The 21,314-nt window shown below is 39.8% G+C and overlaps 3 protein-coding genes across 6 annotated transcripts in view; 2 read left to right on the top strand and 1 right to left on the bottom strand.

The window, feature by feature from the left end:
* Window positions 1-3,722, top strand: part of cpne2 (copine II) — a 53,013-nt gene extending 49,291 nt beyond the window's left edge. Inside the window, exons 16-17 of the mRNA XM_087844050.1 lie at window positions 553-789; window positions 2,375-3,722. Of these exons, the coding sequence (XP_087700176.1) occupies window positions 553-789; window positions 2,375-2,482 (345 nt within the window). The 3' untranslated portion in view covers window positions 2,483-3,722. The remainder of the gene's footprint in view (window positions 1-552; window positions 790-2,374) is intronic.
* A 7,810-nt stretch (window positions 3,723-11,532) lies between these two features.
* Window positions 11,533-18,136, top strand: psme3ip1 (proteasome activator subunit 3 interacting protein 1). 4 transcript variants are annotated; one of them, XM_087844049.1, is made up of 8 exons: window positions 12,150-12,227; window positions 13,975-14,106; window positions 14,198-14,296; window positions 15,580-15,702; window positions 16,031-16,163; window positions 16,847-16,932; window positions 17,127-17,318; window positions 17,753-18,136. In XM_087844049.1, exons 2-8 carry the CDS (start codon window positions 13,980-13,982, stop codon window positions 17,755-17,757), a joined length of 765 nt encoding a protein of 254 aa, XP_087700175.1. In that variant the 5' UTR covers window positions 12,150-12,227; window positions 13,975-13,979; the 3' UTR covers window positions 17,758-18,136. The 4 variants fall into 4 exon arrangements, with proteins under 4 accessions (XP_087700173.1, XP_087700175.1, XP_087700174.1 ...); XM_087844047.1 differs by lacking the exon at window positions 12,150-12,227 and adding an exon at window positions 11,533-11,669 and having other exon boundaries at window positions 17,127-18,136; XM_087844048.1 differs by having other exon boundaries at window positions 17,130-18,136.
* A 1,205-nt stretch (window positions 18,137-19,341) lies between these two features.
* exosc6 (exosome component 6) lies at window positions 19,342-21,298 on the bottom strand. The gene is made up of 2 exons (XM_006797396.3): window positions 20,570-21,298; window positions 19,342-20,008 (listed from the first exon to the last, which is right to left on the bottom strand). The coding sequence occupies exons 1-2, from the start codon at window positions 20,845-20,847 to the stop codon at window positions 19,462-19,464; spliced, it is 825 nt and encodes a 274-aa protein (XP_006797459.1). The 5' UTR covers window positions 20,848-21,298; the 3' UTR covers window positions 19,342-19,461.
* Between the last annotated feature and the right edge of the window lie 16 nt (window positions 21,299-21,314).

Here is a 21,314-nt window from a genome sequence, read left to right as displayed (position 1 = left end):
TTTCTTCCTGTTAAAAGAGAGTTTTTTCTTTTCACTGTTGCCAGGTGTTTGCTTATTGGGGTCTCAATAATACGATAGTCTTTATCTTGGAGTGCCTTAAGGCAACTGTTTTTGTGATGCTATAGAAATAATCTTGAATTGATCTGAATTTACTTTAACGCCGAAACTAAGTTACATTAAATTCAGCCATTTATCTTTCCCTTCCATTATTTTGTCAGGATTTTTTCTTTTCATTGGCACAAATGGAGTTCAGATGGAGTTCAGCTTGATGAAATGCAGAAAGGCTTTATTTCTGCGTTGTATTTGACTCTTCTTCACCATCACTCGTAATAATATCTGTTTTGTTTTGTTTTTCTAGCGCTCTTTTTCCTCTTCATCCGCAATATGCGACTCTGTTTACCATTATTCACAGCATAATGATCGTTACTGAATTTGTGTTTCAAGTCTTTTTGTAGCTTTAGATTCATCTTCAAGAGCTCAACTAAAAATAACTTTTTGTTGTTTGCTAATTCTTCTCATTTTTTCTCGCACCATCCTTCTTCCCCTCTGCAGCAGTACTTTACACTGCTCATTATAACAGACGGTGTCATCAGCGATATGGATGAGACGCGCGACGCTATTGTGCAGGCATCGAAGCTACCCATGTCCATCATCATCATTGGCGTGGGCAATGCCGACTTTGCCGCCATGGAGTTCCTGGATGGGGACGCCAGCGTTTTGAGGTCCAGCACAGGAGAGGAGGCTGTTCGGGATATTGTGCAGTTTGTCCCTTTCAGGGATTTCCGCAACGTAAGTATTGGTTTCAGTAGATACGCACAAATATGTATAAACACCCAGTCTGATATGTCCTTATTCTCCAAATTGGCTGATGCTGCCCTCGAATACATGTAACCCGAAATTCTTTCTGTTTACATAAAAAGAATTCAGTTTCTTCTCATAATGTTTCAGATTTCACATAATACACAAGGCCTGCTGAAATGTGTTCATTTTAATGAGGCTTCATACATGTTTGCTGCAGGTCAGCACACTGGTTAATTAGTGTGTGCACATTTTCAGGCTGTGCACAGGAGGGTTCATTAGGGCATTTTGGGTTTTGTCATCGTCTTTTTATGTGTTTAAAAAGACGATTTTTTGTCTGTGTGTGTGTGTGTGTGTGTGTGTGTGTGTGTGTGTGTGTGTGTGTGTGTGTGTGTGTGTGTGTGTGTGTTTGTGGGCTGATGGTGGGCGAGTTGATTTCCTCTGTAGTGGGAGGAACAGACAGTGTTTACTGGCTTCATTCCAGATTGTTGGTGGGAGGTTAAGAGACAGCAACTGACTGAACAGAGAGGAAGAGAGAGAAATGAAGCCTAAGACAGAGAGGAAATGTGGAAATTACCTGATTGATAAGCTGTGCTGGGAGGGTAGATTCTTTTGTACTAATTATTATCATTAGGGTTGTATAGTGCTACTTTGAAAGTTAACAGTTTTTTTTAACAAGTTAAAATGGGACTTGATGCTCGGTTCAAGCTAAGTATGATGGGTCCTGGGCTCCACTAAGGTAGTCTTGTTTCCCAGTTTGATTAGCTGCACCTCAGGGGTTTGGGCAGAGATGGCCATATTAACAGTAGAAAAATCTATGAAACAGAGTGTTTAGAGCTTTATGAAGGCTGCTGTACAGCTTATGGTATAAAGATATTACTTAGCAACCTTTTTACTTAAGAGCATCCGTCACTGTACCTGTTTAGAGATGACAGGAAATAAGGAAAAGAATTAAACATTTATAAGTAAGGTGAAAGCAGTCAAAGCATTAGCTTTAAATACTGAGCTTTACCACATGACATCCTTGACACATTAAATTCAGTTTAGCTCAGTTTTATTTATCAAATTGTCATTTTTCCCAGCGAATGCCATCAACCTCTAGCGACCACTTGCAGTCACTCAGGGAATATTCATTTATCCTCTCACAAGCAGTGGTCGTCAGATGGTCATAGACTGGTCTCTAAGCCTTATTATTATTATTATTATTCACTTGATCCTACATTGTCATCATGATTGTCACACACTGGTGAACAAGTTAATGTGCTTAGTGGTAACTTGTCTACAATACCTCAACACTTAGTAGTATAAAAAGTAAGAGTAGTTATTATGCATTTATGGTCAATTTAAGAATTCTGTCTTCACTCATATGGACGCTGTACACATATTGCACTTGGTAAGTGACAGGGTAAATGGCTAATGCACAAGCCGACTGTTTTGAACACACTCCACACACAATTTCACGGTGAGTGTATTAAAAAGGCCAAGGTTTCTGTACGTGAGTGAAAATGTCTCATTTTATATCTTCACTTTATTCAATCTAAAACGCAATGTGTTGTTTTTTTTCTCTTCCTCTCAGGCGCCCAAGGAAACCCTTGCTAAGTCAGTTCTGGCTGAGCTGCCTCAGCAGGTCACCCAGTACTTTAAACAGCGGAATCTACCGCCCATTAACTCAGCGCCAGAGTGAGACGCCCCGAAGACGAGAGCCCACACGAGATACAAGAGCTTGACGAAACCCCTCCTTTTTGTTAGTGGCAAACAAAACAGAACGAAACTGTACAGTATATGTCAGCAGTAGACAAAAATTAGTTGTGGAAAAAAAAAATCCAACGTTGAAGACATCTCTAAGTTTTCACTGATTAAAGAATGTTTGGTCAGTTTTCAGTGTAAACCCATCTGAAGTGATGCTCTTTCTTTCTTCAGTCTTTCCAGCACACAGAGCAGTGATGATAATGTGTAGAGTACCTTGCATGTCCAAAATGTGCAGATAAAATGCAGGTGAAACACTGGCCTGTTTAGGGGAAAATAAATTAACTTACCAGGATGTATTTTTTTTCTTTTGCTTTTTGCATGTGTATGTGTCTTGTGATTGATACCATGTGATACATACAACTCCTTTGTGTGAAGTCCTCTTTAAGCTGAATTGTATCAGTGGTTGATTCCTCTTTATTCTTGTACCTTTTGAGGTAGCATATCAGATGAAAGCTGTTTGCTTTTGTGCTCATGTGTGATGGACTCATACACTGAGCAGAGCAGCATTTATTTAACCCTCCAGGGGGAAGGGTTCTGTTTAAAAGTTTTGATCAGCAGTTATCTGGGAGGCAGATTTAATGCTCCACTATCCTTGGTGAAGTAAAGAGGACATAACCAGAGAAGAATGAGGCATACTGGCAGCTGTAGCACTACCACAGGACAGATGTTGGACACTGAGTGTATTCAGTAGGCCGTTTTGCTAGCTTTTGCAAAATCCGTGTATTTTACTTATGACTTAAGTTCATCCTGCATGTTGCCAGTATCTACTCACTGTTTACAAACTGATGATCACAAACGCATGATGGTTTTTTTTTCCTCAAATTATGTACTTACCAGATTTTGTAAATATTTTATGAGATTCTGTTGCAAGCAAAGAAAGTATTACGTGATAAAGACAGAGGCTGCAGCTGTCACAGCCTTAACGACTGGAGAGGGCAGAGAGAGCAGGGAAGGTTCTGATATGCATATATCGAATGTATATTTCTATGACACTGTTTATGTTATAAGAAGCCAATGTTTATGCCATGTTTTTAATGTACTTTTTATGCAGTGCTGAATCGTGTAATTAAACTGAAATGTGTATTGCTGTGCATCTTTGTACTAAATGTGTTGCTATTAATTTTATAAAGTTGTGTCTATGTCCACACTCAGGATAATAAACTAAAGGAAAAGTCTCTTGGCCTCTGTGCAATGCCTATTGCACAACTTCCATTGAGTACTTATGAGACTAGCAGTATGATGCTGTAACTTTGAAACCACATGTTATCCTGTTCCTGGTTGATCTATGATTTCAGTTGCATTTTCTTTGTTTTATAGTCCATTAAATATTTTCATCGAATGGCAGCTCTGAACTGTAGGACCGAGCCACACTCTGATAATGTGGAGAACATTGACTTCCCTGAAAATGATGTCGGGACAGCAGCACATGTTGCTATAACACTTGGTACAGAATTAACGATGTCTTCAAAGATTGCAAGTTACCAAAGATCTGTGCACTAGTCTAGTCTGTGCACTTATAAGTCTCTGGATTGTTTTTAAAGCACTACCATCTAAGAACCTAAAGATCACAGCCATTCAGCATTTATCTGGATCCTTCTCACTTATATATTAAAAAAATCACCAGATTCTTTGAATGCAAATGTAACCTGTGGTTTTAACAGAGAAGTGAACCCTGCCCACTGATACCCCTGCCTCTCTGAGTTGCTCTTTTTATACTCATGTTGCTGACTTTTGTCAGTTAACCAAATTAGATGTAAAATGCTTGATCCGGTGTGTTTTTCAGAATTGTTTCCAGTGTTGTTGAAATTGGTTTTTTTAGTAATAAAATTTCATCAACTTTAATGTGCAAAAATCACAGTAGATTTTGGGGCAGCAGTGGTGGTCGTTTTTGCAGGTGGTGCATTGATTAGCACGTTTGGCTCACAGCATAAAGGTCCTGGGTTCAAATCCAGTTGAAACCTTTCCGAGTACTCCTACTTTCTTCCACAGTCCAGACATAAACAGAGTTAGATTAATTAGTCATTCTAAATTGATCATTAATGTGATGATTGTCTGTCTCCGTGTGTTAGCCCTGCAGCAGTTTGGCAACTTTTCCAGGGTATACCCTGCTTCTTGCCCAATGACAACAGAGATAAACTCACATGACCCACATGACAGGATAAGAGAAAAGCTGGATGGCATTATGTTTTTATCAGCAGCTTTTGGAAATAACGCTGTATGAATATTCTCAAAATAACCACAAAAAAGTAGCCACAAAATGATGCAAAAAAAACTAAAAACAAACACCCACAAAGAGATACAAAATTATCTGAAGCTATGCAACATAGAAACAGCTACAACGCAATGTAAAAGGACCACAATAAGACGTTTAACACCAGTGATGCAGGGTGACTATAAAGAGATACAAAATTACTACAGAAGAGGAAATGCAACCTTTAAAGCAACCACATAGAAACAAATAAATACAAATAGATGTCCACTCACCCCAAGCTTCTACACCTGCCTCTATACATAAGAGCAAATTTTACAGACCCAGAGATGTGGACACTTATACCAGGCCTGTCTTTAACTCCACATGACTCACCTCTGATTTTTCCCATTGGTTTTGCTTAGACTCAAGAGATCATGAATTACAGCCTGCCGCTATTAAACAGACTAAGGAGACTAATTTCAGCTTACATAAAATTTGGCAGCTTAGAAACATGAAATACTACAAAGAGGAAAAGAAACTTCTTGAACCTCTGTGGACAGAGTGTGGATTTTATAGTCCTGTGGTTTAACACCTCTGCCTTTGATACAAACTACCTTGGACACACTGTATGTAATAATTGCCAGATTAAAAAACAATGTTGCTCCTGGGAGTGTGTGGTTTGTCTCAAAATGCAAATTACCTATTGACATTTTCGTAAATTAGTTGTGTGTCAGGTTGTCATAGCAACGCTTTTTACAGCGGCACCACACTAAACTAAGACACCCATGCCATCCTTAATGATGTCAGTGAACTGAGCTCAGATGCACTTGTTTCTGACCATCATCACAAGATCAAATCACCTCTAGTCCCATTTCACAAACTATGTTTCTAAAGGCTTTGAGATTGAGTCTCTTATTTGAGCAGCAAACATTTAATCCATTAAAGAGAATTGAAAAATTGTTAAATGTTTAGCTTATTAACACACTGAGAGTATTTAAATGTTATCTTCACACCTTGACTGTCACCCTGTTTTTCAATCTCAAGTCAGCCAGCTGAGCTCAGCTCCAGATGCACAGTTCTCCTGCCAAGATCTTAATGAGAACTGAATACACATTCCACAATCCAATTAACCAAATTAATTTTGATCTAGTCCAATTTTGCGCATTAAATTCAACACCCATGTCAGTCTGATTCTGAGCCACAGTATTGTGCAGACAGATAACAGGCCCTTTCATATACAGTCATAAAGAACCACCTGCAGTGACAAGAAGAACAAGAAGAACAAGAAGAACAAGAAGTCCGACAACAGATGGTTTGATCCCCACAGAGCACTGATGTCAACTTCCTGAAGTCAGTCCAGATTTCAAGGAAGACACTGAAGACACAGAAACAGCTTGAATCCACAAAAGACTCGTGCAACAAGATACTTGGAAGAAGCAACCTGCTAAGATTCTTGGAAAACTGTGCACAAAGTCTACCTAGAACAACGGGGACTTTTTTGCTTCTTTTTTTTTAAGTCAGCGTGGTAACACAAAACATCTCAAAGCTGTCGGAACTGTCACCAAACTGCATTGTTAGAAATATAACAGAACGTGTGTAGTGAAAATGATTTCTCTAGTTTAGTTCTAGATCTTCATTTTGTAATTAATTTTCTTCTTAACCATCACTTGTTAACTTGAAGTACCCTTAAAGGTACATTGAGAGTGTAATTTCCAACAAACTGATTTTCTCAAAAAAAAAACAAACAAACTTGGAACTAATAAATTTAAAATAGACAGGAGTGGGTGAGAGTTTGTGGAAGCTACCATGTTATCCCACTATCTTGAATACAGTGACTGAGATGGATATTGTCATTCTGCCAAATCATATTTAATGTGTGTGGGTAGAGACCAGCCACTTACTATGTGGTAGGACAAAGATGAATGAGTAGAGAACTCGTATGTTCGTGTGTCATGGAGGCAAATTGTAACTTTTGTCTGCACTTACTGACTTGAGATGTGAAGGATCGTACCATTTTATAAGAAAGAAGTGAAAACACAAATGAACCCTCATCCTCCTCACTTTAAGCCTCATCTACCTGAATGAATACGGGGCTTTAAAACAAAAAAAAAAAAAACATGTAAAATTACTTATTGTTAGGCTCGAGTGATGTATACAGTCAATATCGATTAATGGGAGCCAGAGATGTTGGATTATGCGCTTGAACTGGGAGGGGTAAAAGCATATAACTCAGGTGACTGCAATCTGTAGTCTACCTGTTATTATTGTTTCTTGTGCACGCTTACATATTTTCTTGCCAATCTGAGCACCTGAGAGTGGAAGCCTACACTATCTCCTTTTTAAATGACTTTTATCTGACCCTTTAACTGAAACGTCTTGAACAGTGAGATTTGCTGATGAAATGCAAAGGCATTTTCTTTGTGTTGTGTGCGCTTGACAAGAGAGTCACAAAAATTCTGTGTGTACTTTTACATTTTACAATCACTGCTAGGCAGATTTTGTTGCTTCTGGACAGAACCAGGATTGTTGTTTTCAATTTCTAATTGAAATTAATTATTGTTAAGCAACAGATTTTAAAAAATACTAGACTTCTTGGACCATTTGTACTTCACAGCAGGCCATATTATTTTTTAAATACCTCCATTATAAATGCACTAAAAGGTAAGAACACCACAAAACGAGTCCCAGAAGACAACTGAAGGCTACAGGAACCATTCCAACAAACTTTAATACAATCCAAATAAGTGAGTTATAAGTAAGATTCACCCCAAGACGGTTGTTATTAACCTTAAGTAAAAATACTTAAACCCTTTTTTGTACAAGGTTCTAAATATGTTCATCAGATGAACTTCAGTTTCTGACTTTTCCACTTATTCTGCTTAATTTTCAGCCTTTCGGGTTACCAGTGTAGAGAAAACTGTATTGCTCATCCAGTGGGTACAATATGAACAAAAAGTGTAATTACAGGTTTTCCTTTTCCATGAAGCTCCAGCTTTCAGCAACACTTTCTGAGAATGTTAGCTGCAATGGCAAAAATCCAAATTTAAGGTGAATAATCCATAATGGAGCCCTGGAGAGGGAGCAAAGAGCAGGGCTCAGATGCAAGTAGAAAGGCAGAATATTCAACAGGTTCTGTGCTCCCTTTAGGGGCAGCCATTACATCTCTACATTACTGTGCTGGAGAAAGTGACACAATTCTGATGGGCTAAGAAAAGCACTCAGGCAGAGAGGCAGAGCGAGGGAGAGAGGTTGACATAGATAAAGAGACTAAAACAAGAACAGGAGATGGACAGAGCTCAGGAGACGTGAAATAGGGTCGCGATGCAGAGACAGAAGAACATGGTGACAGAGGTGCACAAAGGTTGAGCAGTGGACACACAGTTGGCCAGTGTGTATATGCAAACTATAGAATCTTCCTGATTTTCCACAGCATTAGTTTAGCTCTGCACCTCTGTTTCTTTGTGCACTTTGTGTTCACAGCAGCAAATGACTGTATGCAATTGTCACCGTAGCTACCAGCCTATGATTCAGTTTCCACGACAACCCATCCTCTTCTTCATCTGCAGAGAACCTTTCGGTTAGAAACATGTGTGTCTCCAAAGACAAAGAGAGAGGGTGACAGTGAGGCTGAAATGCTCAGAGACCAGCCACATCGGGAAAGTAAACATTTCTGAAGCTATTTCAGGTGTACGCACACCGCCGAGCTCTGGTGGCGTAGGATCTGGCTCTTGAGTTATAAATCTAAACTAATGTCTAGCATTTGTACAGAAACAGACAGCCAACAAGGGCATGATGCAGAGATTGGCACTGTTGCCTCTGGTCAGCTGGGGCCTTTCTGTTTGGAGTCTCATGTTCTCCCAGTGAGTGTGTTTGTATTTTATTTATTTATTTATTTATTTGGGGGGGGGGGGGGGGGGGGGGTCCATGAAAGTCAGGCTGATCAGCAACTGATTAGTAAGGTTAAAATATCAATACTACAGTCTAAATATCAGGAGAGCAAATCAATATGCTTTTGGATGTGTGGCTACATGTTGGTGACCTTTTCCTGGATTCTGGATGTGGATGGGAAACAGTGTGGTTATCTTGTTGTCTCTGCAAATCTGAAGGATCAGAGTCAAGTTTGTATTATGTTATTTGTTTATGTAAAATAAAAAATGAAATTATTCACAGATGCAGATGGGGGATGAATAAAAGAAAACTGTCATAGCTGTTGGAGGCTTCACTGGAATTTGGCATTCTCTGGAACTCTACTGGAGAGATAAACAACAATCATCCAACACATATTCTTTCACCTGGTGATGGCCGTGGAGAGACTTCAAAATACAGATATTTTGTTGGGTTGGATTCAGGTGACTATCAAGACCACAGCGTGTGATTCACATCATTTGGATACTCATCAAACCACTCTCAACAAGATATAAATGTTTCATCTTAGGGAAAAGGTTATCTCTCCCTACAGCTGTGTATTGACCTGCAGTGACCCTTCCCAAACACAAGTGGATCCAAACCACAGCATAACAGGGCCACCATATGCCCTCACTGCAGGGGTCAGATGTTCTTTTTTATTTAGAACTACTGTATTTTTTTAAAGCCTACAAATTATTATGCATACAAGTATTAATAACAATATTGATCTGATGCCAAATCTACTGTCATGTAAACAGAATTTTACTTTTACATCTGTACAAATCTTTCAACAAATTCTATAAATTAAAAGTGGCAGATAAATAACATAAAGTCTTTTGCTCCAGCTGGGAAAATACACACAGGTATTGCCACTTTGGTGGAATGATAACATATCTGTTGTCTATCAGGCTGACCATTTTCTCAAAAGATTCGTTACTCGCCGTGCTCACTGGACACCGAATGAAATGCAATTGCACTGGTGATTTCAGTGCGTCTTTGTGATGTGGACGGATACACAGACGCGCGCTGTAGCCTACAGGCTCGCTATTATGGACCCCTGAGTTGATGCTGGATGATTCACGTTAGCATTGCATTGTTTTTCCTCGCGTTCATGAATTAATTCTGCTGTAATTTGTGCAGTTTGAATACATTGTGTTGCTTTGTGTTGCAAACACACGGCACTCGTTGCATTTGATTTCTTCTTTATTACTTTCCGTAATTTAGATGTTGATCCGCTTTGAGGGGCAAGCTCTTCATCCTCTGCAGTGACTTTCTGTAGTGGCATTTAAATTTCGTTGTATATTTGTGTCCAGACTGCATCTAAGAAACTTGAAGCTGCGTGCTGCAGGGAACAGCGGCGATCGGTACATGTACACACGTGGTGCTACATTGATTATAGGAAGCGTCTGATTTCCTGTTGTTTTGAGTTTTAACAGTCGGAGCGATGCTCGTTAAATAGCGGGAGGCCAAATTAAAATACAAATAATTGGGCAGCCCTACTTTTATTTAGCCTTTACAAAATCTTTTTCTTTTTTTTTTTCATGCTTGCATACGTTTACTAGCTGCTGCCTTATCGTTGCAGTCGAAACATCAAAACTGATACAAATCCCAACACTCATAAGTGGTGAACTGTTCCTTTAAAATATGACTGAACTTTTAGCATTAATCTCCATGGTGCAATGCATTTTATCACAGGACCTGACATGTTGATAATATAAATAAATAATAACCTCGCTGCATTTGTGGAAGCATGCATAATTACTAAAAGGCACTGAAAGGCTCACTCCCCAGCCGATTGGTAAAAACAGCACATCAGACTGACTAATCAACCCACAAGAACATTTGGGTTTCAGTTATGTGCATGCGTTTTGAACAAACAACAGTTATTTTAGAGACACTATGGCTGAGGCCATTACTTTCATTGGGCTGGGACAAAAACTATTGTCTTGTAATTTCAGTTTTTAAGCTTAGCAATTATCAATAGTTACTATTTTGGTCGTAGTGCATCATTAAATGAGGAATCATTTATGATATCTGACTTAACTTCGACATAATGTAACCCTCAGCTGGATAAAACCATTGGAATGGTTTTCTTTTCTTTCTTTAGGTTTTATTTATATAGCACCAATTCACAACATCAGTGGCCTTAAAGAGCTTAGAGATCTTAAAGTAAATGCCCTACATTACTAGAGATAAAACTCCAACAATCACATGATCCCCCTGGGTAAGCACTTGATATGGCTGGAAGGAAGAACTTCCTTTTAAAAGCAACAGACTTCTAGGAAAACAGCGATGGGCAAACACTTACTGCAGCAGGTTAAGCTGTCAGAGGTTGGACTATTAAACCAGAACAAATTTTCAAAATAGAAAAGTGATTCTAAAAACAAGTTATGCTTGAAAAATTGTGTTTGCATGATGTGAGGCCAGTGATGTCATCCACTGGCTTTTGAAGTCACGTGTAAGAAGCTGCAAACGTCGTGTTATACTTATCATCCTTTTTGCTTTTTGAAAGCAGATGTCACAAGAACGGGTTGGATCTGACTGTGAAACTGAAGGTTACTTCATGGCACTGTACAGTCATGTGATAGCAACTTGCCAATCCCATACACCGTAAAGCATAACATGCTTCTGGACAAAAATGGGAACCATTTATTACAAATGAAACTACATGTTTTCTACATTTGTCCAGCAACACTTGAAACTATCAGTCATGACTTTAAACTAGCCAAGAAAGTGTTTGCAGAGGGAAAGAATTAAGTGAGTGGAGGATCGTTTTTTCTTTAAACTGGACTTTGCTTTAGCAACACAGGAGGCTGTAGCCTGTGGGCGCCGCTTGCTAAACGTACACATTCCATCATGTGGAATCTGTCACTTAAATCGAAAAGGCATTTCAAGAGGTTTTCGTGAACAAGACGAACGAGTAAAAATAAATTACCATCTACATTTAAAATGTAGCTGAACAGTCCTCCAGAGATACTTTTGGACCTCATTAATGGATTTTAGGCGCCATCTTGTGATCAATTTGGTAACTGCTTACAATCTTATTTTTATGGGTTTACTTATACTCATTAGTTAATCTGAGAAGGCAAACTTACAGGGAAGGTCGAATATATACAACTTTGTACTGTATATTCACGGTTTTATCTGCAAATGTAATTTATTTGAAAAGCTTTAGTCTTTTCTCATTTTCATGTTTATTCCGTCTTGTTTTGAATATTTTTGTTTAAACCTCTATTTATTTGAGGTTTTGGTTTGTTTATTTTTTCTGGAAAATGGAACCACAAATTAAGGGACTCTTTAATTATACGCGCAAGAAGCACACGATATAGATATATTTAATAATTGACAACAACTGTGTCTACTAATAAATCTAGGTCATCGGTAATATTCGGTAGGCCTTTTCTGTTAAAAAATAAATAAAAATAATCTATTAACATATATTGAAAACAGAGCAGCGTGCGTTTAACAACAAAAAAGCGAGTCGGAACTTAATTCGATCGCCGTATTTCGCGACGAGCCGTCTTCAGCGTGACACAAAGATCATTAAACTGGAGCGCTAATCTAGCGACAAGCCTGGATCTTGGTAAGGTTTATCCACTTACAGGTCTTTAATCTTGATACGAGGCAGTCCTAAACTACAGACTGCTTGGTCATGCATCTGAAAATGTTTCTTTTCAGACTTGACATGATGTTCTGTTGCTCTTAAAGATTATTTTTAACGCTAACGAAGCTAACGTTAGCCGCGGGTTTGCAACGCACAAGGCATCTGCGAGTTCAGAGTTTGCTGCTCTGCTATATAGGCAAAAGGTCAGGTGTGTGAGTGTTTCCTTTAATCTTTGTGTGTCCACAGCTTTAAGGGATATACTCTGTGTAGCGGCTGGCGTTGTTCTCGCTGTTGTGTGTAACAGTGAGTGAATCATCAGGGCCCGTTATAAACTAAAAGCTTCGGTCAGTTAAGCAGATCTCTCATTTAATTCACTCGTCATCTTATTTCACCTCCATTTAAGGTTTAAAATGGCTTCAATCTTCATATTCATCAGAGGGCTAAATAAAAGCCAGAAACCACGCAGATCGGTACAGCTTAGTCGAAATATTGTGCAGTGGTGTTGTGGTTATCCAGCTGTTGCACTTGTTATTGCTTTGTATGTTATAAACTGATAAAAATAACAGGCTTAATACCATCTGCTGTAATGCCAACCAATGAAAGCTGTCACGTGATGGCCGTTTTCATCTTTTGTACCTTAATTTTTAAAGTCAACAAAATATTTTGCAGGAAGTGTGCAAGCCAGTAAATTGATTTGTCAGGAAACGTGGCAAAATAAACTATCGTGAGACCTGTTATGACACGTGGTTTGGAGATGTCGACAACAAAACCACAGGAGGCAGTGCTGGATGTGGCAGAGTTGAAGATGTTAATATTTTTACTGGGAGTGACCATGAGGGACAGGATTAGAAATGAGTATGTCCGAGGGATCGATCAGGCTGAGCGGTTTGGAGACTAAGTTAGCTGGACAAACAAGACTTGGATGGTTTTTACATATGCAGAGGAGGGAAAGTGCATATATTCAAAAGATGTTGACGATAGAGCTGCCAGGCAGGAGGGAAAGAGGAAGGGCACAGAGAAGATTCATGGATTTCATGAAGGAGAACATGCACAGGGTTAGTGTGACAGAAGAGGTTGCAAAGCATAGGGTGAGTGGGAGGCATATGATCTGATGTGGCGACCCCTAAAGGGCACAGCAGGAACAAGTAGTAATTGTTTTCTTTTTTTAATGCAGAGATGGACATTTCATCAGAAACCTGTTCTAGTGATGCCATTGTGTTTTACAGTACCATGTCACATTTATTCAGCAGACTGTAGCCTCAGGTGGTTGTAAACAATTAACACTTGTAAGTATTGGGAATAGGCAGTAGTCAGCTACAAAGTCTTTTAAGGGTTTTGCTTATTTTAATGGAATAGACTTATTTTTTGCTGAGCTATGTCAAGAATCAATTAATATTCTGTGTTCTTTGAGGAAAAACCCAGAGGTATTGATTGAGCAGTAACTTGTAAATGGTCTGTGTCCAGTGTGGAGATGGGACAACACATTTTAGAATGGTATTCAGAGCTTCTGTGTGGCTGTAGAGCAGGTCGTCTAATCTGAAGGTTGGTGGTTCGATCCCCGACTGCTCCAGTCTGCATCCCAAAATCCTAGGGCAAGACACTAACCGAGAATTGCTCTCCAATGCGTCCATTGGAGTGTGAATGTTACACAGAAAGCACTTTGAGTGCTCAGAGTAGAAAAGCGCGATATAACAATCAGCCAATTTCTGTGTTTTATGTTGCGCAGTTGTAATGGCAGAAGAAGAAGGAGCAGGTGTCGACCTCAGCAGGAAGTTTGTGTCTGAAGCAGAGCTTGATGAGAGGAGGAAAAAGAGACAGGAGGAATGGGAGAAAATCAGAAAACCTGACGACCCAGAGGGTAAGAACACATATCCAAGACTATACCAAACCTCTAAAGGATGTCCCACTGTGCATGTAACCCCTTTATATTTGTCCTTTGTACTTCTCAGAGGTCCCAGAGGAGGAGTATGACCCACGCTCCCTCTTTGAGCGGCTGCAGGAACAGAAAGACAAGAAACAAGAAGAATATGAGGAGCAGTTTAAATTCAGTAGGTCTTTGTGGGTGTTGCTCCACTTCATTAGGGTTTGAATGAACACTTTTCTTCTGTAAATCTGTGATGTAAGAGATAATGTATAATGTATTATCAGCGGTATGTGTCAGTACACTTTAATATTCAGTTTCTAAAGGTTGTTTTTGAACAGCTTCATAGCAAATGTAACGTAAGCCTTTTAGAGCACAAGCCACCATTTTTAGACATCATTAAGGTCCACTTATTAATTCAAGTCCTAATCAGCCATAAAATTGTCTTTGGCTCTTGAGGAAACTTTGTAAAGTCTGTAGATTTAATCTTGAAGAGTTTATCAGAGTTCCAGTGGTGTGAAACTTTGTGCCCCTTCCTGATTTTCTTGTATGTTTGTCACTCTTAAATGTTTCAGATCATTAAACAAATTGAAATATTAGACAAAAATAACACAAGTTAACACAAAATGCAGTTTTTAAATAAGGGGGCAAAAATCCAAACCTACATTGACCTGTGTGGAAAAGGAGATTAAAGTGGAGTAGATCAAAAGATCTTTAAAAGCCAGACATCACACTGTGATCCAAGGAAATTCAGGAACACTCTTTCACACCACTGTATGTCAGGTTGGGAATTGAGGTTCTTCTCCCAACAAAATAAGGGGAATACCTACTCCCATAATTTGGTGCTTTTAATTCTGATGAAATTCAAGATTTCAAAAATGGTAAATGGTAAATGGACTGGTTCTTTTCTACTCTTCTGAGCACTCAAAGCGCTTTATACAACTTGTGCATTCACCCATTCACACCCATTCGCACAAGCACATTTTTCCTAGGTGCTTTCTAACTGACATTCACACACATTCATACTCCGATGGACGCATCGGAGAGCAATTTGGGGTCAGTATCTTGCCCAAGGATATTTGGCATGCAGACTAGGGGAAGCCAGGAATCGAACCACCAACCTTCCGATCAGTAGATGACCTGCTCTACCACCTGAGCTACAGCCAATGTCTTCAGAACTTGGAAGCAATCATTATATTAAGGGAAACATTGACATTTAATCTCCTGCTTCGATTATCAGACAACTTACCCCCAGTTTTTATGTAGAGCTTATTTGGAAAAGCTCTCTTCAGTTCGTTCAATTATAATTCCATATTCAACATTTTTGCAAGTCATGTTAGATTTTTGTTTTCAGTGCTTCCTCAGATGTGTGTTTGTGCAGTTTTTATGGCAGATTGTCTCTGGTTTGTTTTTGGGAAAATGCAGTCACTCTCTTGTCATGTGTTTGAGAGTATGTTTCTATGGTAACAGAGAACATGGTGAGGGGATTGGATGAGGATGAGAGCAGTTTCTTGGACGAGGTCTCCCGGCAACAGTGTCTGGTGGAGAAACAACGCAGGGACGAGGAGAAAAAGGAGCTGTTGGAATACAGAATATCCTTCATATTCAAACAGGGCACTTGCACGGTTGAGATTGGAGTCGTAGAAGCCAGCATGCAAACATAAAACCAGAATGAGAGTTGCATTTAAGTTTGCGTTATATTAAAATCAATAGCAATTCGAACTCTCATTCAAATACAAACTGCCTCCACAGCAAGATTTCTACTTCTGAGGTTGAGTTTTACATTCATATTCTTACTTGTTTGAGTAAAGTTTTCCAGTCTGCTCTCTGGTGTCTCCCTTTAGTTTTTAATCCCCCGCTTTTCCACGCTAGGATCCCATAAGGAGGTTTTTTTTTTCCACCTTAACTGTGTAGCTTCACAGCGCTCTAGTGAAGCAAGCATCTGCAGAGAGCCGCAAAGAGCCTGAAAAGAAGGTGGCACCTAAAGGGGTGGAGCACAGGACCAGCCACCTGTCACAGGCCCATTTATTAGTTGGAGCTGTAAAGAGACGCAAGTATGCACATGAACATGCACCATCCTTAAAACATGTTCTTGTTGTTCTCACCTGTTCTCAGCTGCATTTGAATAAAACACCAAATCCACTGTTTTACTTTTAAGCTGAAATTTTAAAACTTGCTCTTTTTTTTCCATTTTAAATCGTGCTTTTTATTTGTTTCTGTTTTTTAATGTCTCTGTAAAGCACTTTGAATCACCTTGCTGTTGAATTGTGCTATATAAATAAACTTGCCTTGCCTTGTTTTTTAGCTGCCATTAGCCTCTGCCCTCCACCTGCCAAAATCCAAATTTGACTCTACTTTAATATTACTTTGTAGCCAGAAGCTCTTGGGTCTCAAAGTGGAGATTCTTTATAAACATGCTGACTTAATGCTATCTTTGCTCAGGACACACTATTGAAAATGACTTCCGCTTTCTCGTTAAATAAAGGAAAATTAGTTTTTTAAATACTCCAGTGTTTTCACCATCTAGGCCCTAACTTTGTCTCCTTTTCTTTATTGTCTGGCTCAGAACTTGCTTTTGTTTAAAGTACAGAGCTCAAAGAGACTAACAGTTTCAGCAGCACCGACAGAGTTTGTTGATAATTGCCACACTCAGGAATTTCACAAAATTGCTGATATAAAATATTGATTGGATCAGCTTTAAGTCTTGTTTTTCTAATCTCTTTGTTCTCTCTCCAAGTTCCTCACAATCAGACAGCAGTAAGAAACAGAAAGTGGAAATCACGGCAACAACAGCAACGACAGGAAATGGAGAAAAACACACAGGTGGGCAGCAGCCAGAAAAACACATTAATATGCAGCTCATAGAATATACAGTGGAGTTTGTTCCTTGTGAGCCTGTTAAAAAGTGGAAATGGATGCAGATTCAGTGGACCACTCTTACTCTCTTTCCTACAGTTCAAATCACTGTGACTGTTGTATGTTGGCACAAGGTCTTACACTTAAGTTATGCTTTCCAGAAGAGGGGGGCGGAGCAGGAGCCAAAGATCAACAGACAGTCCCCGGCGTCACTGCAAAGCCGCCCTCAGCCGCCTTGAGCTCCGGCCAAGGCGTACTACACTTGCCGTCAGCGGCCGTGTGTGTCGGTGTTTTACCAGGACTCTGCGTTTATTCCGGCAGCAGCGACTCTGACAGCAGCTCGGACAGCGAAGGTAGCGTGGACGCAATTATGTCGCCGTACCCACGGCACAACAGGGCCTACAGATAGACACACAGCAGCATCCACACACAAACTGACGCATGTTGGCAGCAATTAGAAAAGGTGACCTCATATAACACATGCACACACAAACTGATTAAAGTCATTTATAGAGGCGTATCTGCAGGTAACAGGAGTTATTGTCAAGTAAGTCGTACACCTGCAACACACAGCAAGCAAACATTTTATGAATTCCTGTTGTTTTCACAGCTGTGAGTTTAACTGTTGCTCTTCGTCATCAAAGTTCAGCCCAGTGATACAACCCTAATAAACCAACTTTAAACTCTATTATGAGCTAAATCTGTGTATCTATTTGTGTTGTTTTGCAATTGTGGCACCCAAACATGACGCCTTCACCCTTCCTTCCCTCAATTGCATGTCACGCAGTTTAAGCCGAGCAACCAATCCCGCACTGCCTACCCTGATGACATCCTGCCCCCCCTACACTCCCTTCCCAACCCAAGCCACAACGGCTGCAAGCTGTGCTATTGGCTGAGGGAACAGTGATTGACAGCTGTGGAGCAAGGAAGAGACTGCTTTAGACTGTCACATGACTCACACCTTTTAGCTATCTGCAGCAGAGGAGTGAGAGCAGGACTGCGTTTGGGTTGAATGCTGAGTCTGTTTGGATTGAAAAATTCTGTTTTTATTTGTGTGAAGTAATGTATGTTTGTTTAAAAGTTGCGTTATTCTGGGAAGATGCTGGACTGTTTATTGCTGTCTCAGACTTTGGGGCGCCTGAGAAGAAATAAATAAAGAGATTTCCCTGTGTTGTGCCGTGTTTTACTTTGGAGTTTCTGAGAGTACAACAGAAAGATTATATATACAGGAAGTTTTAAAATGGCTCAAGTTTAGGAAGTGGGCATGATAATTCCTTTTAATTTGGTGCCTCTAAAGAGTGTTGTAAATGTCTGTTTTTCTGAGAGGTTATAGGAAAAGAGACAGGGATTAATCTAGATTTGATGTTTTGGGGGCCTCAGCCCCAGTCACAATATTATGCATACAGTGCATGATATTAATATTAATGGTAATCAACTCTCTTCACATTTAAAACAGTTGGGTGCACATTACAATGTTAACTTCCAAACCAGCTTAACTAGTGGAATGAGCTGTTGCAGTGACTAAGGATAATTCAGAATAAATAATGAATATAACACCAGTTTAAGGGTGGACACTAGTTATCAAATATGAATCAAAGGGTCGATAATGTTGACCAGAATTTTCCAAAGTTAAAGTAAGAATTTTGTGAGGAGAAAGGAGAAACATGCTTTACATGGTTTCAGTCTGTTATGAATGGGATGTCACCAAAGTTCATATGCACGTGAAGGCAGACAAACTAATACTTTTGGCAATACAGTGCATGAAAGAGGTGGTCTAAAATAACATGCATATTTAACAATTGATTACACTTTGACAGGCAGGGAATAATCTAATGTAACTATGAGGCTCTAGCTTTTTCAATAAAGTGTTTTCTATTTTTATTCTGTATTGTAGATGATTACCATATCTGTGTCACCAAACGTAGCTTTGTTTCTTACATTTTAAGCCAGCAACATGTGACAACCTCTGCATGTAGAAGGCAGAGATATGTCTCTATGATGCCCTGCAATAACTAAGCTCTTTGGCAAACGCTCTCTTGCTGCCAAAAAAAATAACACATTGTCTCAGTTTGGTACTCGGGATTGTGGCCCTGGGTATGACCTGTGGACATGATTTATGATTCATCAATGAAAACCAAAATAAAAGAGGGTTGTATAATTGTGTAATTAATGGTTGTGTAATTCTGTTTGTGACAGAAGGTGTTGACAAACTTTTTGTGACCAAATCCATCTGTAATTATATTGCTTTTATGAGGCTATTTGCACTGCCAGAGTGCACCTACTAAAAATATACCAGTTGAACAATTTCTCTCCAGTGTTGTGGGAAGCATTTAGTTTCAAATCCTGGGAAGAAATGCAAAGAGGCGAATCTCAGAGTTCATATTTTTCTTTTAATATATAAACTAATACCACACATGGAAAAATAGATCACGTTCTTTAGTAACGATTGGAAATGATCTACAGGAAAGACCATAAACGGAGGAGTTCGTGGTTCACTCAGCTCTCTGATTGTGATGGCGCAGCTTTGCGCACAGCCTTCGTCAGGGCACGCTGGATAACTGGGTACAGTTTATAGCATCCCTCAATGCAGGTCCTCACTCCAGCGGTTAGAGTCTCTTCAGTCATTTCTCCATCAGACTGTAGTCCAGAAATCTGGTTCAGGCTTGGGAGGAATGCGACAGTCAGACCACCCTGGTTCTCACAGCTTACCGAGTTGCAGCCGTTTTCCTCCATGTAGGAGGGGTCAACCACATAGGAGGTGCCATCCTGGCGCATGGAGCAACCGAGCACCAGATCATACATTTCGATCCCCGCATCTGCAAGCGCAAGAGAGGCGCATGTGACGGCATGGGCCAGAACTGAACCGCTGTTCTCAAGAACCATCACGTTGACCTCAATCTGAGAGCGAGGGTATTTGTGGAGACATATGGCAGGCTGCAGGCTCTCATGTAACATCAGGGAAAAGTCCTTGTCCTGACTCCCCTGAATCCAGGAGCCCCTCTCCGGGCAGGAAAATGGAGCAAAGCGCATGTCGGTAGTCAATCTGGACACAGAGAAAAACAGTTGTGGTTGAGTCTTTTTTTTTTTTTAAACTGTCACAGATATCAGTGTCCACTTCAAACTGAATGCTTTATTGGTATACCCACATAAGCTCAGTTTTCAAACTAACTATGGTACTAAATAATAGTTCACAGTGAGAAGTAATACAAAAACTCTTTTCAAACACAAGCAGTTGCCTCTTTGTGCACATTTATGACTTATGGATATGTCAAAAAGCGTTTTATTCCCCTAGAAAAATTTTTTGCTGCATTTGGATTAAGTCAATAATGTCTCCAGCAACTGTTTTGGGCAAAAGTTAAAATTCTGTTGCATTTCAATTGTTTATGTGGTTTATTAAAGTTTAGACTAGTTTTCACGCATGTGTAGTTCAGAACAGTGGGGGAAATAAAAAAAAAAATCCAAAAGTTCTGCTATCCATGTAAGACACAGCAGGCTGTATTTTTATTATGACTTCACAGTTTAATCAGCAGAAAACTATTTCTTTGTTTGTTGTGTTGTTAGAGCAGTCAATATGCTTAAAGATTTAAACAAACAAACTCCATACCTTCCACATTTCATATCCGTCTCATCCTTCCGGTCTGTTTCTCTGGGGCCATAAACGCAGCACATCAGCTTGGTGTTTCCAGCCTCTAAGTACGCGGAGCCTTTAGCTTGGCTCACCAGGCCACAGCGGACGAAAACGGGCCGGACGTCGACCTGATCCCGTCGCCGACCGTCCGCTCTGGGCCCCTTCAAGGGCAGAACCGCCGCCGGAACGCACGAAAAGAGAGACGGGCTCTGAGACACTTCTGGACCACGAACACGTTTGGTGTCAGTCGGCATGTTGAAGTAAATGAACCAAGCAACCGGTCCCGCACGAAATCTCTCCCCCTAGAAACATAGCATGCTGGAGAAATGCTTCCGCTAATATACGCACACTGAAGGATATTACATCAGAAATGCGAAATATCGAGTACGTACGGATGCAGCAATATTGCATCATTATTACTAGTCAGTTCGTATGCCATAAGATAACAGTCACAAAAAAGTGATACATGTTATTAATCAAGGACAGAATAAAATCATTTATTTTAAAAAATGTAAATAGATAAATAACAACATTAGTTTAAAAAGTTAGAGTACTTAAAACAAAAGCTGGCATACTTTGGGCTTGCGGATTTTTCTCACATTTCTCTACATCAACTAACATATTTAAAAACGACAACAAAAATCTGAGCTGACACCGTTTAAGTTGCATCAGCCAAAGCACAGAGGTTTGTATCGCTGCCGTGGCGGGCTCGGTTAAGAAG

The sequence above is a fragment of the Neolamprologus brichardi genome, chromosome 7 (genome assembly GCF_056152115.1).
Source record: "Neolamprologus brichardi isolate AB-2024 chromosome 7, ASM5615211v1, whole genome shotgun sequence".
NCBI classification, from domain to species: domain Eukaryota; kingdom Metazoa; phylum Chordata; class Actinopteri; order Cichliformes; family Cichlidae; genus Neolamprologus; species Neolamprologus brichardi.
This window is presented reverse-complemented; position numbering and strand designations above follow the sequence as displayed.